Source organism: Scyliorhinus torazame, chromosome 10 (assembly GCF_047496885.1).
Source record: "Scyliorhinus torazame isolate Kashiwa2021f chromosome 10, sScyTor2.1, whole genome shotgun sequence".
Lineage (NCBI taxonomy): Eukaryota > Metazoa > Chordata > Chondrichthyes > Carcharhiniformes > Scyliorhinidae > Scyliorhinus > Scyliorhinus torazame.
In genome coordinates this window covers 215,039,177-215,060,403 of record NC_092716.1, presented here as the reverse complement: position 1 = coordinate 215,060,403, position 21,227 = coordinate 215,039,177, and the positions used below count along the sequence as shown (strand labels likewise).

The 21,227-nt window shown below is 47.2% G+C and overlaps 1 protein-coding gene across 3 annotated transcripts in view; it reads right to left on the bottom strand.

Moving 5' to 3' along the window:
* Positions 1–8,229, bottom strand: part of spty2d1 (SPT2 chromatin protein domain containing 1) — a 59,015-nt gene extending 50,786 nt beyond the window's left edge. For 2 of the 3 annotated variants that reach the window (XM_072466361.1, XM_072466362.1), the window contains exon 1: positions 8,064–8,229. In XM_072466361.1, coding sequence (XP_072322462.1) covers positions 8,064–8,123 — 60 coding nt within the window. In that variant the 5' untranslated portion in view covers positions 8,124–8,229. The remainder of the gene's footprint in view (positions 1–8,063) is intronic. The other variant, XM_072466363.1, reaches the window with a different exon arrangement.
* Between the last annotated feature and the right edge of the window lie 12,998 nt (positions 8,230–21,227).

The following is a 21,227-nucleotide window of genomic DNA, read 5'->3' as shown; positions in this document are numbered from 1 at the left end:
GCTGGAAGACCGGGAGTTCAGGGGGTGGGGAGAGAGGCTGTTCGTGTTGGCCTGTGCCCCCCTGACAGCCCGGAGACGGATTTTGTTATGATGACGGGACTCAGAGCCGGCAAAGGCAGAGGTCGGGGTAAGCGACCTGGCAGAATTGTTGCGGTTGGAGAAGCTCAAGTTCGCTCTGCAGGTTTGTAGAAGGGTTCACTTGGCGGTTGAAGGAGGGGTTGGTGTCAGGGGGGGGGGTGCTGGAGAGTTGGGGTTGTTTGTTGGGGTGATGTGATATTCTTCTGATACTCGTTGCGTGTTCTTTTGATATTTTGTATATTTATATTTTTGTTGAAAAGCTTTGAATAAAAATATATATTTTTTAAACTTTTACGATAGTGCAACCATTTTGAAGTTTTAAACCGTTAACTTCAAATTTGAATAGCTGGAATCCTTGTTACACTCCCAGGGATTCCACCTGGAACCAAATATACTATTTTTAAGAAATTTGTAGATTTTTATAGCAATACAAACAGATGGTACTTTCAGGCACTGGCCCTGCAACAAACCTATTTGCATATTTTAAGTGGTTTAAATCAAATACCAGCAACAGCCCCCCCCCCCACCCCCCAATGAGCCCCAGCATCTTCTGCGGATGTGAATAACTGTTTCAACGTTACAAAGCTTACGATTAAACTTATCTGCTGTCATTAATAGTGGATGATACTGCTAGGACAGACAAAGTACTGCTATTGCTCAATACCCAATACTAATATAGTGCTTTATATTATGACTGCCGAGTGCTGAGTCACACAGCTGATACCAACACCAGAAGGCTGGCTGCTGAGAGGATCTTTCTTCTTCGAAAACCTCCTGATTCCAGCAAGTTATATCTGGGAATATGGCTACCTGCACAACATCTGTGCATTATCCCCAGTCCCTCACCAAGGACAATATAAATAAGAGCCAAGATGTGAACTCTGCAGTTCTCAAGTTCTGCTCGGAGCTCATTCCCCTTGCATTGCAAAATATCTAGAGAAAATAAAATTGACATTTCAGATCCCTCAAGCAACTATTTTGTAGCTTTTTAGATATCAGCTCTGATTTAACAGCATTTAAATAAAAACAATTCTGGTTTCATCTTCACCAAATATTTGTTGCAGAAAACTGAACAGTTGAGGGGAAGTGTGCACTTGCTCTACTGTGAGTACAGGGTGGAGAAGTTACGCATTCTGAATAGAAAAAATATTGGCATTCAAATAAACTCAATAACAAGGCCAGAGACAACAGAACACGATGGGGTGAAGTACTTTATCTTCCTCTAATGGTTGCAGTGGACCTATAAAATGAATTTGGATAGTTTCAACAGTCCCAGTGGATAGGAGTCCAAAGTATAAAATCATTTAAAATTTGGGACTAATAACCTTACTAAAAACTAACAAGCTTTCTTGCTGCGAGAAATTCTAATGTCAGGAGATAGTAGGAGCTTGTAATAATAATAGCTTACTGTCGCAAGTAGGCTTCAATTTACACTTGCATTTTGCAATGTACAACTTACATTTACACTGCAGCTTTCACACCTTCAGGATGCACAAAAGCACATCATACCTCAGAAGCTCAGTAACTGCATTGAAGGAGGTCCTGGAGAACAGGGCTAGTGTCACAGCCTCTGAGACAGAAGTCCCAGGTTCAAGGCCCACTCCTCTTAATTGATGGTCAAGGAAGGTGCATGCACGATGCGGTCAACAGCAGACATCGCTTCTCAGCCTTTTGGCTAAGATGAGCGCGAGGACAGGTGAAATGCCTGGAACTGGTATGTCTCTCTTGTGGGGACCATGAATTGGATTCAATTCAAATTGGTTTCTGGAGCAAGCAAGGAGCTGGATTAGGGGTTTGCCCCTGTCCATGCATCGAGCTCTGGCTTTGTAACTCTGATAAAATCATTTTTAAAAAGCAGCAGACGTTATGAGTAGGAGAGATCCCGATTGGCCATGAATAGACTTCATAATAAGTGAATTTTGCTTTACTGAAATATGTAACCCATATTTCAGTTGGATGAAAACTTTTTTTTTAATAAAACATTTTATTGAGGCATTTTTGGTATAGTACCAACAAAATAAACAATATATATGAAATCATAAATATAGTGCCAAAGCCATTTACCTCTCGTACAGGTCCCACCCTTATTGACCCCCTACTATAATCTAAACGACTCCCCCACCCTGCTGATGATTAATTTCCCGCAAAGAAGTCGACGAACGGTTGTCACCTCCGGGTAAACCCTAACAGTGACCCTCTCAAGGCGAACTTGATTTTCTCCAAACAGAGAAAGCTAGCCATGTCCGATAGCCAGGGGTTAGATGAAAACTTGACTACTATCCTGGTGGAAAAAGTGTTTCAAATTAACCTATCAACAATCTTGTACAAAGATAATAATCCTTCATTGCAGATAGCTGCCCCAATAGAACAGGCATCACTAATAATATGAAAGGCATAGTAACAGAAAAACATCATACTGCAATTACAAAGTTACTGGGTTCCTCCTGGCCACACTTATCAAGAGACAAAATAAATTCTCTCCAGAGCCAACCCCAGCCCAGCAACAAAAACTTATTTGAATGTTTTGGGCTGCCACAAATTTCCAGGTTTTGAAAGCTGTTTGCTATTGCACTATTTCTGAATAAAAATGTGCTGTGTATGCAGCTTTTTTATCTCTCCATTCAAAAACACCGAGATACACATTAACAAGCTCAATGCAAGCAGCTGCAACTCTTTCCTACCCAGTCACTCATTGTTATCATTAGTTGTGGTAGAAGAGGACTTTGCAAACAGAAAATTGTTTGAAGCTGCACTGTAAAAGAGCAACAAGAATAAAATAAGAGATACTCAGAACCAATTCTCAAAACATCACTTAGCATCTCGCCCTGTTAACTAAAACTAGCATCTGGGATAACTTAGCGAACTGTGAATAGGGAACAGTAAGAATTCTTACAACACCAGGTTAAAGTCCAACAGTTTTGTTTCGAATCATCAACATGGGTACCATCATTACACATGAGAACACCACCCACCAGGTACGTGGTACATACTTGTGCGACTCGGCCAACATTATCTACCTCATACGATGCAGGAAAGGACGTCCCGAAGCGTAGTACATTGGCGAGACCATGCAGACGCTGCGACAACGGATGAACAGACATCGCGCGACAATCGGCAGGCAGGAATGTTCCCTTCCAGTCGGGGAATACTTCAACAGTCAAGGACATTCAGCCTCTGATCTTCGGGTAAGCGTTCTTCACGACGCGCGACAACGCAGAATCGCCGAACAAAAACTTATAGCCAAGTTCCGCACACACGAGTACGGCCTCAACCGCGACCTTGGATTCACATCGCATTACATTCACCTCCCACCATCTGGCCTGGGCTTGCAAAATCCTACCAATGTCCTGGCTTGAGACAATTCACACCTCTTTAACCGATGATTATCCCTCTCTGCAGTTGCTCCGTTTAGACCTGTAAAAGCTTAATTACCTGCAAAGACTCACATTAAAAGTATCGTATTGCATCTTTGATTTTGTCTATATGTATGTTTCTGGAACCTACCTCTTCATTCACCTGAGGAAGGAGCAGTGCTCCGAAAGCTAGTGATTCGAAACAAACCTGGTGGACTTTAACCTGGTGTTGTAAGACTTCTTACTGTGCTCACCTCAGTCCAATGCCGGCATCTCCACATCATGAATAGAGAAAGGTAGATTGAGGGAGCTGTCACATTGAGAACCTCCCTTATCCCAGCTCTTACTCGGCAGATAGGTACTTCCTTCCATATGCTGTCATTCAGCTTTAAAGTTTTGTTTGCCGTGCAGCAACCTTCAGATCAGACTTACCAAACATGATAGTATGATTTTACCCCAAAGCTAGTTGTTTTGAATAACAAGCTTAAGAGCACACAAAAAGATATTCTTGAACCCCAATTCTAGCTTTATGAGGTGTGCATGTCTAAATGCCTTTGCTAATTTTTTGCAGGGCAATGCCGAATTACCTCTTGCATACTCGATGGGACAATTCTATTTCATTCAATGTTCTAAAGACAGTGTTTCTTTATGTATATTAAATCGGACAGCTATCTCCTACTTCTGATAACTTCATCCATCAATCACCCTTACTTGACTCATTCTTCATCATTACTATCTGTGATCTCAAATAGATTTTAGGTTAAAGTTGCCGCCAGAGTTCTTGGCTTCATTTTCTTCCTGTCAATCAGACCTTTTCTTAACAATTCAGGTCAAATTTTATCCAATACTTTTATCACTGACAGCAGCCTTCTCACTCCTGGACAGGAAACAAGAAAAGGTTTGTCTGCTACGTTACTTGCATTCTTACCTCTCATCTCCCTCAATAACAATTATCTCCCCATCTTCATATACATCCTGAAAGGCTAGGTGAATTGGACATTCTGAATTCTCCCTCAGTGTACCCGAACAGGTGCCGGAGTGTGGCAACTCGGTGATTTTCACAGTAACTTCATTGCAGTGTTAATGTAAGCCTACTTGTGACACTAATAAAGATTACATTCCTCTGAACTTGTTGCTCATTCATTATTCTACATGTTTAACTTCCATCGGCCTCCTTATCATACTGATATTACATCACACCGTCTTAAATTCCTCGAAGTTTCAAGCTGTGGCCCTCCCATCTGTTTTTTTCTTACAATTCAGATAGACATCATCTAATCAACAATTCCTGCTTTACATTATATTTACTTTGCCCAATATCAATGGCGATATCAACAGTTTAGTTTTCTTCAATTCATAATGCACACATTTACACATATTATAGAGAATGAATGGATAGCATTTTACGGGTTCGCAGACGTGTCACTCATCAGTATCACATGCCATTAGAACTGCATTTTGCTGATGGCGTCATAAGCAAGGCAACTTCAAGACAAAACCTTTTTTGCATTGCCTCCAGGGGGGAAATCTTAAGGGTATTGGGGAAGAGTTAAGTTTAGCGAAGTTCAATTAAAGTATTAAGCATATTAAACCGATGCAAAGGATTAAATTTAGGTTACTTGAAGGTATATCAGGTTAGAATTAAGGTATATCAGGTTAGAATCAAAGTCATAACCACAAAAGTGAAAAATCAATTTCAAATAGTAGAAATAATCATAAGTAATAATGAGCCAGACAACATAGAATTAACGGCATTAGACGAGCTCAAAATGCAGTTAGATATTTCAGTTTTTTGTCCAAATATCCTTTCCTACATCCTAAATGTTATTACAATTGATCAATTACTGAAAATATACACATTCAAGTATATTTAAATAGAATCAAATATTATTTAAATATTTTATATCTCCTAACTGACACGAGTGACTCTGGATTATACGGGTGCCATGTGCATCATGAATTTCAATGGCTTTTATTGGGAGCAAGCTTTAAAAGTTCAATTTGGTGCATCACCAGTTCAATGAGTAATTTATTACTCAGACATCCAGTAACAGTTGGATTTGCAGGGTTATTTACAGGTTATAATATGTTCCACAGTCTAACAAACTATTTGCCTTACTTGGACTCTAAAGGTTAAAACAAACTGTTGTAACTTGCAAAATGTGAATTAGTGAGTCCTTAATGACAATAATGAATTATCACACACTAGGAATCAATGAGGTTTTTGAAGGATATGAGAGTTTCATCTTGTGCTGGGGTAGTTAAGGGGAATAATAACTCTCTCCGGGCCTGACTCTGGGTAATGGATTATTTGAAGGATGTTATGATTAGTACTTTTGGGTTGTTAGCACTGCTGCCTCGCGGCGCTGAGGACCTGGGTTCGATCCCAGCCCAGGTCACTTGTCCATGTGGGGTTTGTACATTCTCCGTGTCTGCGTGGGTCTCACCCCCACAACCCAAAGATGTGCAGGGAAGGTGGATTGGCCACACTAAATTGCCCCTTAATTGGGAGAGAGAGAGAATTGGGCACTTTAAATTAAAAAAATAATAAATAGCACTTTGACAAAGAATATCCTAGGCATTTCACACAAACATTATAAAACAAAATATGACACCAAAACACAAGGATACACTAGGAAATCTGATCAAAATCTTGGTCAAAGAGTTAGGTTTTAACGAGTGCCTTACAGGAGGAATGTAAGGTAGAGAAGAGTAAGGAGGGAATTCGAGAGCTTAGGATCCAGGCAGTTGATGGCACAGCCACCAGTAGTGAAGTGATTAAAACCAAGGATGCTCAAGATGCAAGAATTGAAGAGGTGCAGATATCGCAAAGAGTTGAGGGGCTGAAGGAAATTACTGATAGGGAGGGACAGTGCTACTTGAAAACGAGGAGAACTTTAAAATGAACAAACTGCTTAATGGGGAGCGAATGTAGGCCTGCGACCGCAGGAGTGATGGTTGAATGGGGTTTAGCATGAGTTAAGACACAGGCAGCAGAGTTTTACAAGTTTACAAAGGATGGAATGCGAGACCAGCCAAGAGTGAATCTAGAGGCAAGACTGACTGATGGATTGTGCAGCACATGAGCAAAGTTGGATGATGTTAGGGAGGTGGACATAAGCGGTCTAACTGATAGTGTGAATATGTGGACAGAAGCTAATCTTGGGAGTCAAATATGGTATCAGGATTACAAATACACTGGTTTCCTCTCAAACTGTTGGCAGGGAGAGGGATGGAGCCGGTAGCTTGGAAATGAGAGTTTGGAGCAGGGATTAAAAACAATGGCTTCAGTCTTCCCAATGTTTAACTAGATGTCAGATATGCAGCTGGATAATGTAGCAAGAATGGAGATGTCAAGGGGGGTAATGGTGAGGTAGAGCTGGGTGCTGTCAGTGTACATACGAAAACTACTGTTGTGCTTTTTGATAGTGCTGCTGCATGTAAATGAGAACAGGAAAAGAAGAAGGATTGACCCTTGCGTTGACACCCAAAATGATTGTCCAGGAGTGAAGAGGAGACATTGCAAGTGATATTCTGGTTAGGTATAGATAAGAATGGAACTAATTGTGAGTTGTCAAATCCAGACAATGGAGAGGTGTTTGAGGAGAGTGATGTGATCAGTTGTGTCAAAGGCTCTAAACATGTCAAGAAGGCAAGTTTCCTTCTAACATGTTCACACATTGGTAATTTGTGACTTGAATTAGAGCTGTTTCAGTACTGTGGCAGGGTGCAACTAGATTGGAGGAGTACAAACATGGGCTTTCAAGAAAGACGAGTACCAAATTGGAAGGTAACAACACATTCATGAACTTCAATGAGGAAAGAAAGATTGGAAATGGGCAAATATATTGCAAGGTGGGGGGTCAAGAATGCATGCTTTGATGAGAATATAGATACGGAAATCTGACTCAAGGTGCTCAGTGCTCGGGTATTTAAAGGTTGCCTTGTAACTCTCCCCAGGCCTGACTCTGGGCACTGGGGTATTCAAAGGCTGCCTTGTAACTCTCCCCAGGACTGACTCTGGGCACTGGGGTATTCAAAGGCTGCCTTGTAACTCTCCCCAGGCCTGAATCTGGGTGCTGGGGTATTTAAAGACTGCCCTGTAACACTTCCCAGGCCTGACTCAGGGTGCTCGGGCATTTAAAGGCTGCCCTGTAATTCTCCCCAGGCCTGAATCTGGGTGTTGGGGATATAACGGCTGCCCTGTAACTCTCCCCAGGCCTGACTCTGGGCACTGCGGTATTCAAAGACTGTTTTGTAACACTTCCCAGGCCTGAATCTGGGTGTTGGGGATATAACGGCTGCCCTGTAACTCTCCCCAGGCCTGACTCTGGGCACTGGGGTATTCAAAGACTGCCCTGTAACACTTCCCAGGCCTGAATCTGGGTATCGGGGTATTTAAAGGCTACCCTGTAACTCTCTCCAGGCCTGACTCTGGGAGCTGAGATATTTAAAGGCTGCCCTGTAACTCTCCCCAGGCCTGACTCTGGGAGCTGAGATATTTAAAGGCTGCCCTGTAACTCTTCCCAGGCCTTACTCTGGGTGCTGGAGTATTTAAAGGCTGCCCTGTAACTCTCCCCAGGCCTGACTCTGGGTGCTGGGCTAGTTAAAGGATTCGCGGTTCTGACTCACGGTCGCCTGCGCATCCACCCGGTTCTCGGTTGCTTTGTTGAGAACGCTGCTGAAATCCATTGCTCGGTCCGGTCAACGAGCCTCTGCACCCAACTCAACGGCAGTTGGACAAACTCGTCACTTCCATATCATTGAACGCCACTTCCGGTCGCTGGGACGTGGCCAGAAGTGCGTCCCAATCCGTGACGTCACTTGAGGTGTGTTCCAAAGATAGTGGTCAAAATGTAGGGAATACCCTGATTCAGCAACTGTTGCACCCACAATACAGGCAGAGCCTTGGCATGGCAATCAATACACACATTACAGGCGAAGCCCTGGCACGGCAATCCATGCACACACATTACAGGCGAAGCCCTGGCAGGGCAAGCAATGCACACACATTACAGGCAGAGCCCTGAGTGGGCAAGCAATGCAGACATAATACAGGCAGAACCTTGACTTTGCAATCAATCCACACATTACAGGCGGAGCCCTGGCACGGCAAGCAATGCACATATTACAGGCGGAGCCCTGGCACAGCAATCAATGCACACACGTTACTGATGTGTTGGGTAAGCAGGGTCTGCGAGGACTGCATTTACTGTAGCAGAGAGAAAGACAGGCTTCCAACACTTAAAGCAAAGCAGCTCTATTTTATATTCAACTCTAAACTATTAAACATGCTTGAACTGTGGGTTGACACAATGCTGAGTTGACTGGAGACCTGAGGCTAAACTGACCAGACTATCTTACTACCACATGGGGGATGTTCTAGTTGTTGCTCACAGCTCTGACTGGCTCAGAGGCTGCATTCCAAGAGAGCTGGAAAACTAGTGCCCCCTGGTTATATAGTGGCCGTGTCCTGACTGGTGATTGGCTGCTGTGTTCTGTATGTTCATTGGTCATCCTTTGTGTCACTCACTGTCTGTCTGTGCACCATCATATACTTGTGTGTATATTATGACAATTACAGGCATAGCCCTGGCATGGCAAGCAATGCACACACATTACAGGCATAGCCCTGGCACAGCAAACAATGCAAACACATTACAGGTATAGCCCTGGCACGGCAAGCAATGCACACATACTACAGGCATCGCATTGGCACGGCAAGCAATGCACACACATAACAGGTGGTGCCCTGACTCAGCAAGCAATGCAGACATATTACAGGCGGCACCTTGACTTCGCAATCAATCCTCACATTACAGGCGGTGCTCTAGCACGGCAAGCAATGCACTCACATTACTAGCGAAACCTGGACTCGGCAAGAAATGCACACACATTACTAGCGGAACCTTGACCCGGCAAGCAATGCACACACATTACTAGTGAAACCTGGACTCGGCAAGCAATGCACACACATTACTAGCGGAACCTTGACTCAGCAAGCAATGCACACATATTACAAGCGGAACCTTGACATTGCAATCAATGCACACCTAACAGGCAGAAGCCTGGCACGGCAATCAATGCACACATTAAAGCCGGAGCACTGACTCGGCAAGCAATGCACACACATTACTAGCGGAACCTGGACTCGGCAGTCAATGCACGCATTGCAAGTGAAGCCCTGACTCGGCAAGCGGTGCACACACATGACAGGCAGAACCTTGACACGGCAATCAATGCACACACATGAGAGGCAGAGCCTTGGCATTGCAAGCAATTCACACACATTACAGGTGGAACCTTGACTCAGCAATCAATGCATACATTGCAGGTGGAGCAGTGACTCAGCAATCTATGTACATACATTACAGTTAGGGCCCTGACTCGGCACTCAATGCACACACATTACAGGCAGAACCTTGACTCGGCAATCTATGCACACATTACAGGTGGAGCCCTGACTCGGCAATCACTGAATGCACACACATTACAGGCGGAACCCTGGCTCGGCAAGCAATGCACTCACATTACAGGCAGAATCTTGACTTGCCAATCAATGCACACATTGCAGGTGGAGCAGTGACTCAGCAATCTATGTGTATACATTACATTACAGTCAGAACCCTGACTCGGCACACAATGCACAACACATTACAGGCGGAACCTTGATTCGGCAATCAATGCACACATTACTAGTGGAACCTTGACTCGGCAATCAATGTACACACATTACAGGCATAGCCCTGGCATGGCAATCAATGCACACACATTACAGGCATAGCCCTGGCACGGCAAGCAATGCACACACATTAAAGGCATCGCCCTGGCACGGCAAGCAATGCACACACATTACAGGCAAAGCCCTGACTCGGCAAGCCATACGCACACATTACTAGCGGAACATTGACACAGCAATCAACGCACACACTTACAGGCAGATCCCTGACTCGGCAAGCAATGCACAAATGTTACAGGTGGAACCTTGACTTCGCAATCAATGCACACATTAAGGCGGAGCGCTGACTCGGCAATCAATGCACACATATTACAGGTGGAACCTTTACTTGACAATCTATGCACACATTAAAGGTGGAGCCCTGACTCGGCAATCACTGAATGCACACACATTACAGGCGGAACCCTGGCTCGGCAAGCAATGCACTCACATTACAGGCGGAATCTTGACTTGCCAATCAATGCACACATTGCAGGTGGAGCAGTGACTCAGCAATCTATGTGTATACATTACATTACAGTCAGAACCCTGACTCGGCACACAATGCACAACACATTACAGGCGGAACCTTGATTCGGCAATCAATGCACACATTACTAGTGGAACCTTGACTCGGCAATCAATGTACACACATAACAGGCATAGCCCTGGCATGGCAATCAATGCACACACATTACAGGCATAGCCCTGGCACGGCAAGCAATGCACACACATTAAAGGCATCGCCCTGGCACGGCAAGCAATGCACACACATTACAGGCAAAGCCCTGACTCGGCAAGCCATACACACACATTACTAGCGGAACATTGACACAGCAATCAACTCACACACTTACAGGCAGATTCCTGACTCGGCAAGCAATGCACAAATGTTACAGGTGGAACCTTGACTTCGCAATCAATGCACACATTAAGGCGGAGCGCTGACTCGGCAATCAATGCACACATATTACAGGTGGAACCTTTACTTGACAATCAATGCACACATTAAAGGTGGAGCCCTGACTTGGTAATCAATGCACGCACATTACAGGCGGAGCCTTGGCTCAGCAAGCACCGCAGACACATTACAGGCGGAGCTCTAGCACGGCAATCAATGCACACCTAACAGACGGAAGCCTGGCACGGCAATCAATGCACACATTAAAGCCGGAGCACTGACTCGGCAAGCAATGCACACACATTACTAGTGGAACCTGGACTCGGCAGTCAATGCACGCATTGCAAGTGAAGCCCTGACTCGGCAAGCAATGCACACACATGACAGGCAGAACCTTGACACGGCAATCAATGCACACATTACAGGCAGAGCACTGGCACGGAAATCAATGCATGCATTACAGGCAGAGCCCTGACTCGGCAATCAATGCACACGCATTATAGGCGGGGCCTTGGCTCAGCAAGCACTGCACACACATTACAGTTGGAGCCCTGACTCGGCAGTCAAAGTACACATTACAGGCGGAGGCCTGACTCAGAAAGCAATGCACACACATTACGAGCGGAACCTTGACTCAGCAGTCAATGCATACATTACAGGCGGAGCCCTGACTCGGCAAGCGATGCACACGCATGACAGGCAGAACCTTGACTCGGCAATCAATGCACACATTACAGTCAGAGCAATGGCATGGCAATATATGCACACATTACAGGTGGAGCCATGACTCGGCAAGCAATGCACACACATTACTAGCGGAACATTGACACCGCAATCAATGCACACACTTACAGGCAGAGCCCTGACTCGGCAAGCAATGCACAAACGTTCCAGGCGGAGCCCTGACTCGGCAATCAATGCACACACATTACAGGTGGAGCCCTGGCATGGCAATCAATGCACACATTACAGACGGAGGCCTGGCACGGCAATCAATGCACACATTACAGGCGGAGCACTGGCACGGAGATCACTGCCAAGAGCAGTAATCATCTGCTTCCATAAGTACTGCATGAAGGAGAAGGTGTTAAGCTGGGCGAAGCAGAAGCGCGAGGTGCAGTGGGATGGTGCCGGAGTTCGGATCTACCAGGACTTGACGGTGGAGTTGGCAAAAAGACGAGTGGCGTTCAGGCGAGTGAAGTCGGCACTGTACAAGAAGGGGGTGCAATTTGGTATGGTATACCCGGCGAAGCTGAGGGTGACGTATGGTGCCAAAGACTTTTATTCCGAGACAGCGGAGGCGGCTGAGGCGTTCGTGAGGGCAGAAGGCTTGGGACAGACGTGAGGAGCGGAGCTGGAAGAGAGACTGTGGACTGTGATTGGGGAGCTGGAAAATGTATAAATGTTATAACTTTCTTTTTTACTGACGTGTATTGTAATTTACTTCTCTTCACATTGTTACAGAGTTCAAGTTATTGTTTGGGTTGATTGGCATTCTGTGTTGCAACGGTTATATCTTATTTTAGTGAATCGTATGGGCTGGATTGTTGTTGTTATTTTTTCTTTCTCTGGGACTGGGTGGGAGGGGACGGTATACCTTGGCGGGGGGAGCCACCCGCGCTCGCTAACTAAAGTCGGCTAGTGAACGGAGGTGAGGTGAGAAGAGGACTGCGGACATTGGAGCCTGGTTGGCAGGTTTCGATGGGCCCATGAGGTGGGGGGGGGGAAGGGATTGATGCTGGGAGATGTTTTTTCGAGAGGAAATGTAGGGGGAATTTATGGGAGGGGGGGGAAGGGGTTTGATGTTAATAATGGATAGGGGCGTTTCAGGCTTATGGGGCAGGGCCCGGTGGTATGATGATGGTGGATAAGAAGCGTGGGGGGGGAGATGAGAGACCCCCAGTTAGGATAGTCACGTGGAACGTGAGGGGGTTATGAGGTCCGGTCAAGAGGTCAAGGGTGCTTGCGCATCTTAAAAGTTTGAAAGCAGATGTAGCAATGCTGCAGGAGACTCATGTGGTAAACCACTGTTTGTGTATTATATGTATTGTGGTAAACTGTTACTGTACTACATGTATTGTGGTAAACCACTGCCTGATGGCTCAGCCTCCCCTCGGGCTCGGTATAAAGGTGGCTGACCTCCGGCCCTGCCCCAGTTCGGGATCAGTGCCCAGGAGGCTTTCTGTTTAGCTTTTTAAAGTCACAGTTTTGTTCACTACTCGTCTTGTGTTAATTGATGGCACATCAACTCACTTGAGGGTGAAGGACCAGGTGAGACTTAAAAAGGGCTGCGTTAGTCAGGTGTTTCACTCTGGACTTGATGGAAGGGCTCGAGTGGTAGCGGTAATGGTCAGCAAAAGAGTACGCTTCCAGGTGGAGAAGGTGGTGGCAGATCAGGGGGGTAGATATTTGATTGTGACAGGGGCGCTGGAGGGGAGGTTTGTGGCACTGTCAAGTGTATATGGCCCCAATTGGGACGATGTGGGATTCGCAAAGAAGGTGTTTAGGGCCTTCCCTGACTTGGACACACACAAACTGATAATTGGGGGCAACTGAAACTTGGTGCAGGAGCCAAGGTTGGACAGGCCACGGCCGCACTCGCTGGTCCCATCAGGGGGGGCGAAGGCGCTGGCTGGGGTAATGGTGGAAATGGGGGGGGGTTGGACCCTTGGAGGTTCCTGCACCCGAGGGAGCGGGAGTACTCGTTTTTCTCAGCGGTCCATAAGGTATACTCGTGGATCGACTTTTTCGTGGTGGGGAAGGCTTTGCTGGCTGGAGTCAAGGGGTCGGAATACTCTGCAATTGCAGTGTCAGATCACGTTCCACATTGGGTGGATATGGTGCTAGAGAAGGGGGCAGCGCAGAGACCGGGGTGGAAACTGGATGTGGGGCTTTTGGGGAACCAAGTGTTCTGTGACAAAATTGAAAAAGTAATTAAGGAATATGTGGGTTTCACCTGTACGGGTGAGCTGTCGAAGGCGGTCGTCTGGGAGGCTCTAAAGGCGGTGGTGAGGGGGGGAGGTGATCTCGTTTAAGGCCAGGGTGGACAAAGAGGAGAGGTTGGAGCGGCAGAGGGTAATAGATGAGATGTTGGAGGTAGATAGGAGTTATGCAGAGGATGGGGTCCCAGCAAAGCTGAAAAAGAGGAAGGAACTACAGTCGAGCTTTGACCGACTATCTACCAGGAAGGCGGTGCGCCAACTGAGACGAGCAAGGGGTGCAGTTTACGAACATGGAGATAAGGCGGGGCATCTGATAGCAGGGAAATTGTTCAGGTGAGGGATAGGGCAGGGAAGTTGGTGGTGGCTGCCTACACTTTGTAGGCAGAGCACTGACTTGGCAATCTATGCACACACATGAGAGGCTGAACCTTGGCACTGCAAGCAATTCACACACATTACAGGTGGAACCTTGACTCAGCAATCAAAGTACATACATTACAGTAAGAGCCCTGACTCGGCACTCAATGCACACACATTACAGGCGGAACCTTGACGCGGCAATCTATGCACACATTACAGGTGGAGCCCTGACTTGGCAATCAATGTACACATATTTCAGGCAGAGCCTTGACTCAGCAATGAATGCACACATTACAGGTGGAGCCCTGGCACGGCAAGCAATGCACACAGTGCAGGTGGAGCCCTGACTCGGCAAGCAATGCACACACATTAAAGGCGGAATCTTGACTTGCCAATCAATGCACACATTACAGGCGGATCACTGACTCGGCAAGCAATGCACACGCATTACAGGTGGAACCTTGACTCAGCAATCAAGGCACACATTGTAGGCAGAGCACTGACTTGGCAATCTAGGCACATACATTACAGTCAGAGCCCTGACTCGGTAATCAATGTGCACTCATTACAGGTGGAACTTCAACTCGGCAATCAATATACACAGATTACAGGCATAGCTTTGACTCAGCAATCAATGTACACACATTACAGGCGGAGCCCTGACTTGGCAAGTATTGCACACATTAAAGGCGGAGCCCTGACTCGGCAGTCAATACACATACAACAGGCGGAGTCCTGGCACAGCAATCAATGCGCACATTACTAGTGGAACCTTGATTCGGCAACAATACACACACTTACAGGCGGAACCCTAACTCGGCAAGCAATGCACACATATTACAGGTGGAACCTTGACTCAGCAATGAATGCACACATTTCAGGCAAAGCACTGACTCGGCAATCTATGCACATTGATTACCGAGTCAGGGTTCTGACTGTAATGTATGTGCACGCATTACAGGTGGAACCTCAAGTCGGCAATCAATTTACACACATTACAGGCAGATCCTTCAGTCAGCAATCAATGTACACACATTAAAGGTGGAGCCTTGACTCGGCAATCAATGCACACACATTAAAGGTGGAGCCTTGACTCGGCAATCAATGCACACACATTACAGGCGGAGCCCTGACTTGGCAAGTAATGCACACATTACAGGCGGAGCCCTGACTCCGCAGTCAATGCACACTCTACAGGTGGAGCCCTGGCATAGCAATCAATGCACACATTACTGGCGGAACCTTGATTCGGCAATCAATGAACAAATTACAGGCGGAGCCCTGACTTGGCAAGCAATGCACACACATGAGAGGCAGAACCTTAGCACTTCAAGCACTTCACACACATTACAGGCGTAGCCCTGACACAGCAAGCAATGCACACACATTACAGGCGAAGCCCTGACTCGGCAATCAATGCATACGCATGACAGACGGGTCCTTGACTTGGCAATCAATGCACACGCGTGACAGACGGATCTTTGACTCAGCAATCAATGCACACATTTCAGGCGGAGCCCAGGCACGGCAATCAATGCACACATTACAGGCTGAGCCCTGACTCGACAAGCAATACACACACATTACTAGCGGAACCTTGACTCGGAAATCAATGCACACATTACATGCGGAGTCCAAGCATGGCAATCAATGCACACCTTACAGGCGGAGGCCTGGCATGGCAATCAATGCACACAATACAGACGGACCCCTGACTCTTGCAAACAAAGCACACACATTACAGGCGGTGCCTTGACATGGCAAGCAACACAAACACATGACAGGCGGAACCTTGACTTGGCAATCAATGCACATATTACAGACAGAGCCCTGACACGGCAAGCAATGCACACACATTACAGGCGGAACCTTGACTCAGCAATCAAGGCACACATTGTAGGCAGAGCACTGACTTGGCAATCTATGCACATACATTACAATCAGAGCCCTGACTCGGTAATCAATGTGCATTCATTACAGGCGGAACCTCGACTCGGCAATCAAGATACACGCATTATAGGCAGAGCCTTGACTCAGTAATCAATGTACACACATTACAGGCGGAGCCCGGACTTGGCAAGTAATGCACACAGAATAGGCGGGGCCCTGACTCGGCAGTCAATGCACACATCAACAGGCGGAGCCCTGGCACATCAATCAATGCACCCATTACTAGTGGAACCTTCACTGGGCAATCAATGTACATACATTACAGGCAGAGCCTTGACTCAGCAATCAATGCACACATTACAGGTGGAGCTCTGGCACGGCAAGCATTGAACAAATTACAGGCGGAGCCCTGACTCGGCAAGCAATGCACACACATGAGAGGCAGTACTTCAAGCACTTCACACACATTACAGGGGTAGCCCTGACATGGTAAGCAATGCACACACATTACAGGCGAAGCCCTGACTTGGCAATCAATGCATACGCATGACAGACGAGTCCTTGACTTGGCAATCAATGCACACGCGTGACAGACGGATCCTTGACTCAGCAATCAATTCACACATTTCAGGCGGAGCCCAGGCACGGCAATCAATGCACACATTACAGGCTGAGCCCTGACTTGACAAGCAATACACACACATTACTAGTGGAACCTTGACTCGGAAATCAATGCACACATTTCCTGCGGAGTCCAAGCATGGCAATCAATGCACACCTTACAGGTGGAGGCCTGGCGTGGCAATCAATGCACACAATACAGATGGACCCCTGACTCTTGCAAACAAAGCACACACATTACAGGTGGTGCCTTGACACGGCAAGCAAGGCAAACACAAGAAAGGCGGAACCTTGACTTGGCAATCAATGCACGTATTACTGGCAGAGCCCTGACACGGCAAGCAATGCACACCCATTACAGGCGGAGCCTTGACTCGGCAATCAATGCAACATTACAGGCGGAGCCCTGACTCGGCAGTCAATACACACAATACAGGTGGAGCCCTGGTACAGTAACCAATGCATACATTACAGTTGGAGCCCTGACTCCCCAAGCAATGCACACATTACTAGCGAAACCTTGACTCGGCAATGAATGCACACATTACTAGCGGAGCCCTAACTCGGCAAGCAAAGCACACACATAACAGGCAGAGCCCTGGCAAGCAAGGCAAACACAAGAAAGGCGGAACCTTGACTTGGCAATCAATGCACGTATTACTGGCAGAGCCCTGACACGGCAAGCAATGCACACCCATTACAGGCGGAGCCTTGACTCGGCAATCAATGCAACATTACAGGCGGAGCCCTGACTCGGCAGTCAATACACACAATACAGGTGGAGCCCTGGCACAGTAACCAATGCATACATTACAGTTGGAGCCCTGACTCCCCAAGCAATGCACACATTACTAGCGAAACCTTGACTCGGCAATCACTGCACACATTACAGGTGGAGCCCTGACTCGACAAGCAATGCACAAACATTACTAGTGGAACCTTGACTTGGCAATCAATGCACACATTACAGGTGGAGCACTGGCACAGCAATCAATGCACACCTTACAGGCGGAGCCCTGACTCGGCAAGCAATGCACACACATTACTAGCGTAAACTTGACTCGGCAGTCAGTGTACGCATTACAGTGGAGCCCTGGCTCGACAAGCGATGCACACGAATGACAGGCAGAACCTTGACTCGGCAATCAATGAACACATTACAGGCAGAGTGCTGGCACGGCAATCAATGCACACATTACAGACGGAACATTGACTTCACAATCAATGCACACTTTACAGATGAGGCCTGGCACGGCAATCAATGCACACATTACTAGCGGAACCATGACTCGGCAATCAATGCACACACTTACAGGCGGTGCCCTGACTCGACAAGCAATGCACACACATTACAGGCAGGTCCTTGACTCAGCAATCAATGCTTACATTGCAGGTGGAGTAGTGACTCAGCAATCTACGTACATACATTACATTCAGAGCCCTGACTTGGCACTCAATGCACACACATTACAGTCGGAACCTTGACTCAGCAATCTATGCACACATTACAGGTGTAGCGCTGACTCGGCAATCAATGTACATACATTACAAGCAGAGCCTTGACTCAGCAATCAAAGCACACATTACAAGTGGAACCCTGGCACGGCAAGCAAAGCACAAATTACAGGCGGAATCTTGACTTGTCAATCAATGCACACATTACAGGCGGAGCCTTGACTCGGCAATCAAGTCACACACATGAGAGGCAGAGCCTTTGCACTGCAAGCAATTCACACACATCACAGGCGAAGCCTTGACTCGGCGATCAACGCACACGCATGACAGACGGATCCTTGTCTCAGCACTCAATGCACACATTTCAGGTGGAGGCCGGGCACGGCAATCAATGCACACATTACTAGTGGAACCTTGAGTCGACAATCAATGCACACACTTACAGGCGGGGCCCTAACTCGGCAAGCGATGCAGACACATTACAGGCGGAACCTTGACTCAGCAATCAAGGCACACATTGTAGGCAGAACACTGACTTGACAATCTATGCACATACATTACGGTCAGAGCCCTGACTCGGTAATCAATGTGCATTCATTACAGGCGGAACCTCGACTCGGCAATCAAGATACACGCATTACAGGCAGAGCCTTGACTCAACAATCAATGTACACACATTACAGGCGGAGCCCTGACTTGGCAGTCAATGCACACACAACAGGCGGAGCCCTGGCACAGCAATCAATGCACACATTACTAGTGGAACCTTGACTCGGCAATCAATGTACATACATTACAGGCAGAGCCTTGACTCAGCAATCAATGCACACATTACAAGTGGAACCCTGGCATGGCAGGCAAAGCACAAATTACAGGCTGAGCCCTGACTCGGCAAGCAATGCACACACATTACAGGCGGAATCTTGACTTGCCAATCAATGCACACATTACAGGCGGAGCCCTGGCTCGGCAAGCAGGTCACACACATGAGAGGCAGAGCCTTTGCACTGCAAGCAATTCACACACATTACATGCGAAGCCTTGACTCGGCAATCAACGAACACGCATGACAGACGGGTCCTTGACTCGGCAATCAATGCACACGAATGACTGCCGGATCCTTGACTCGGCAATCAATGCACACATTTCTGCCGGAGCCCGGGCATGGCAATCAATGCACACATTACTAGCGGAACCTTGACTCGGAAATCAATGCGCACACTTACAGGCGGAGTCCGAACTCGGCAAGCGATGCACACACTTTACAGGCGGAACCTTGACTCAGCAATCAAGGCACCCATTGTAGGCAGAGCACTGATTTGGCAATCTATGCACATACATTAAAGTCAGAGCCCTGACTCGGCAATCAATGTGCACTCATTACAGGTGGAACCTCGACTCGGCAATCAATATACACACATTACAGGCAGAGCCTTGACTCAGCAATCAATGTACACACATTACAGGTGGAGCCCTGACTTGTCAAGTAATGCACACATTATAGGCGGAGCCCTGACTTGGCAGTCAATGCACACACAACAGGCGGAGGCCTGGCACAGCAATCGATGCACAGATTACTAGTGGAACCTTGACTCGGCAATCAATGTACACACATTACAGGCAGAGCCTTGACTCAGCAATCAATGCACACATTACAAGTGGAGCCCTGGCACAGCAAGCAATGCACACATTACAGGCAGAGCACTGACTCGGCAAGCAATGCACACACATTACAGACGGAATTTTGACTTGCCAATCACTGCACACATTACAGGCGGAGCCGTGCACGGCAATCAATGCATCATTACAAGCAGGACCTTGACTCGGCAATCAATGCACACACTTATAGGCGGAGCCCTAATTCGGCAAGCAATGCACACACATTACAGGCGGAACCTTGACTCGGCAATCAATATACACACATTACAGGCAGAGCCCTGACTTGGCACGTAATGCATACATTATTGGCGGAGCCCTGCCTCAGCAGTCAATGCACACACAAGAGGCAGATGCCCTGGCACAGCAATCTATGCACACATTACAGGTGGAGCCCTGACCCGGCAATCAATGTACACACATTACAGGCAGAGCCTTGACTCAGCAATCAATGCACACATTACAGGTGGAGCCCTGGCATGGCAAGCAATGCACAAATTACAGGCGGAGCCCTGACTTGGCAAGCAATGCACACACATTACAGGCGGCATCTTGACTTGCCAATCAATGCACACATGACAGGTGGTGCCCTGACGTAGCAAGCAATTCACCCACATGTGAGGCAGAGCCTTGGCATTGCAAGCAACGCACACACATTACAGGCGAAGCCCTGACTCAGCAATCAATGCACCCGCAAGACAGACGGGTCCTTGACTTGGCAATCAATGCACATGCATGAGAGACGGATCTTTGACTCGGCAATCAATGCACACTTTTCAGGCGGAGCCCGGGCACGGCAATCAATGCACACATTACTAGCGGAACCATTATTCGGCAATCAATGCACATACTTACAGGCGGAACCTTGACTCAGCTATCAAGGCACACATTGCAGGCAGAGCACTGACTTGGCAATCTTTGCACATACATTACAGTCAGAGCCCTGACTCGGCAATCCATGTGCACTCATTACAGGTGGAACCTTGTCCCGGCAATCAAGATACACACATTACAGGCAGAGCCTTGACTCAGCAATCAATGTACACACATTACAGGTGGAGCCCTGACTTGGCAAGTAATGCACACATTATAGGCGGAGCCCTGACTCGGCAGTCAATGCACACACAACAGGTGGAGCCCTGGCACAGCAATCAATGCACACATTACTAGTGGAACCTTGACTCGGCAATCAATGTACACACATTACAGGCAGAGCCTTGACTCAGCAATCAATTCACACATTACAGGTGGAG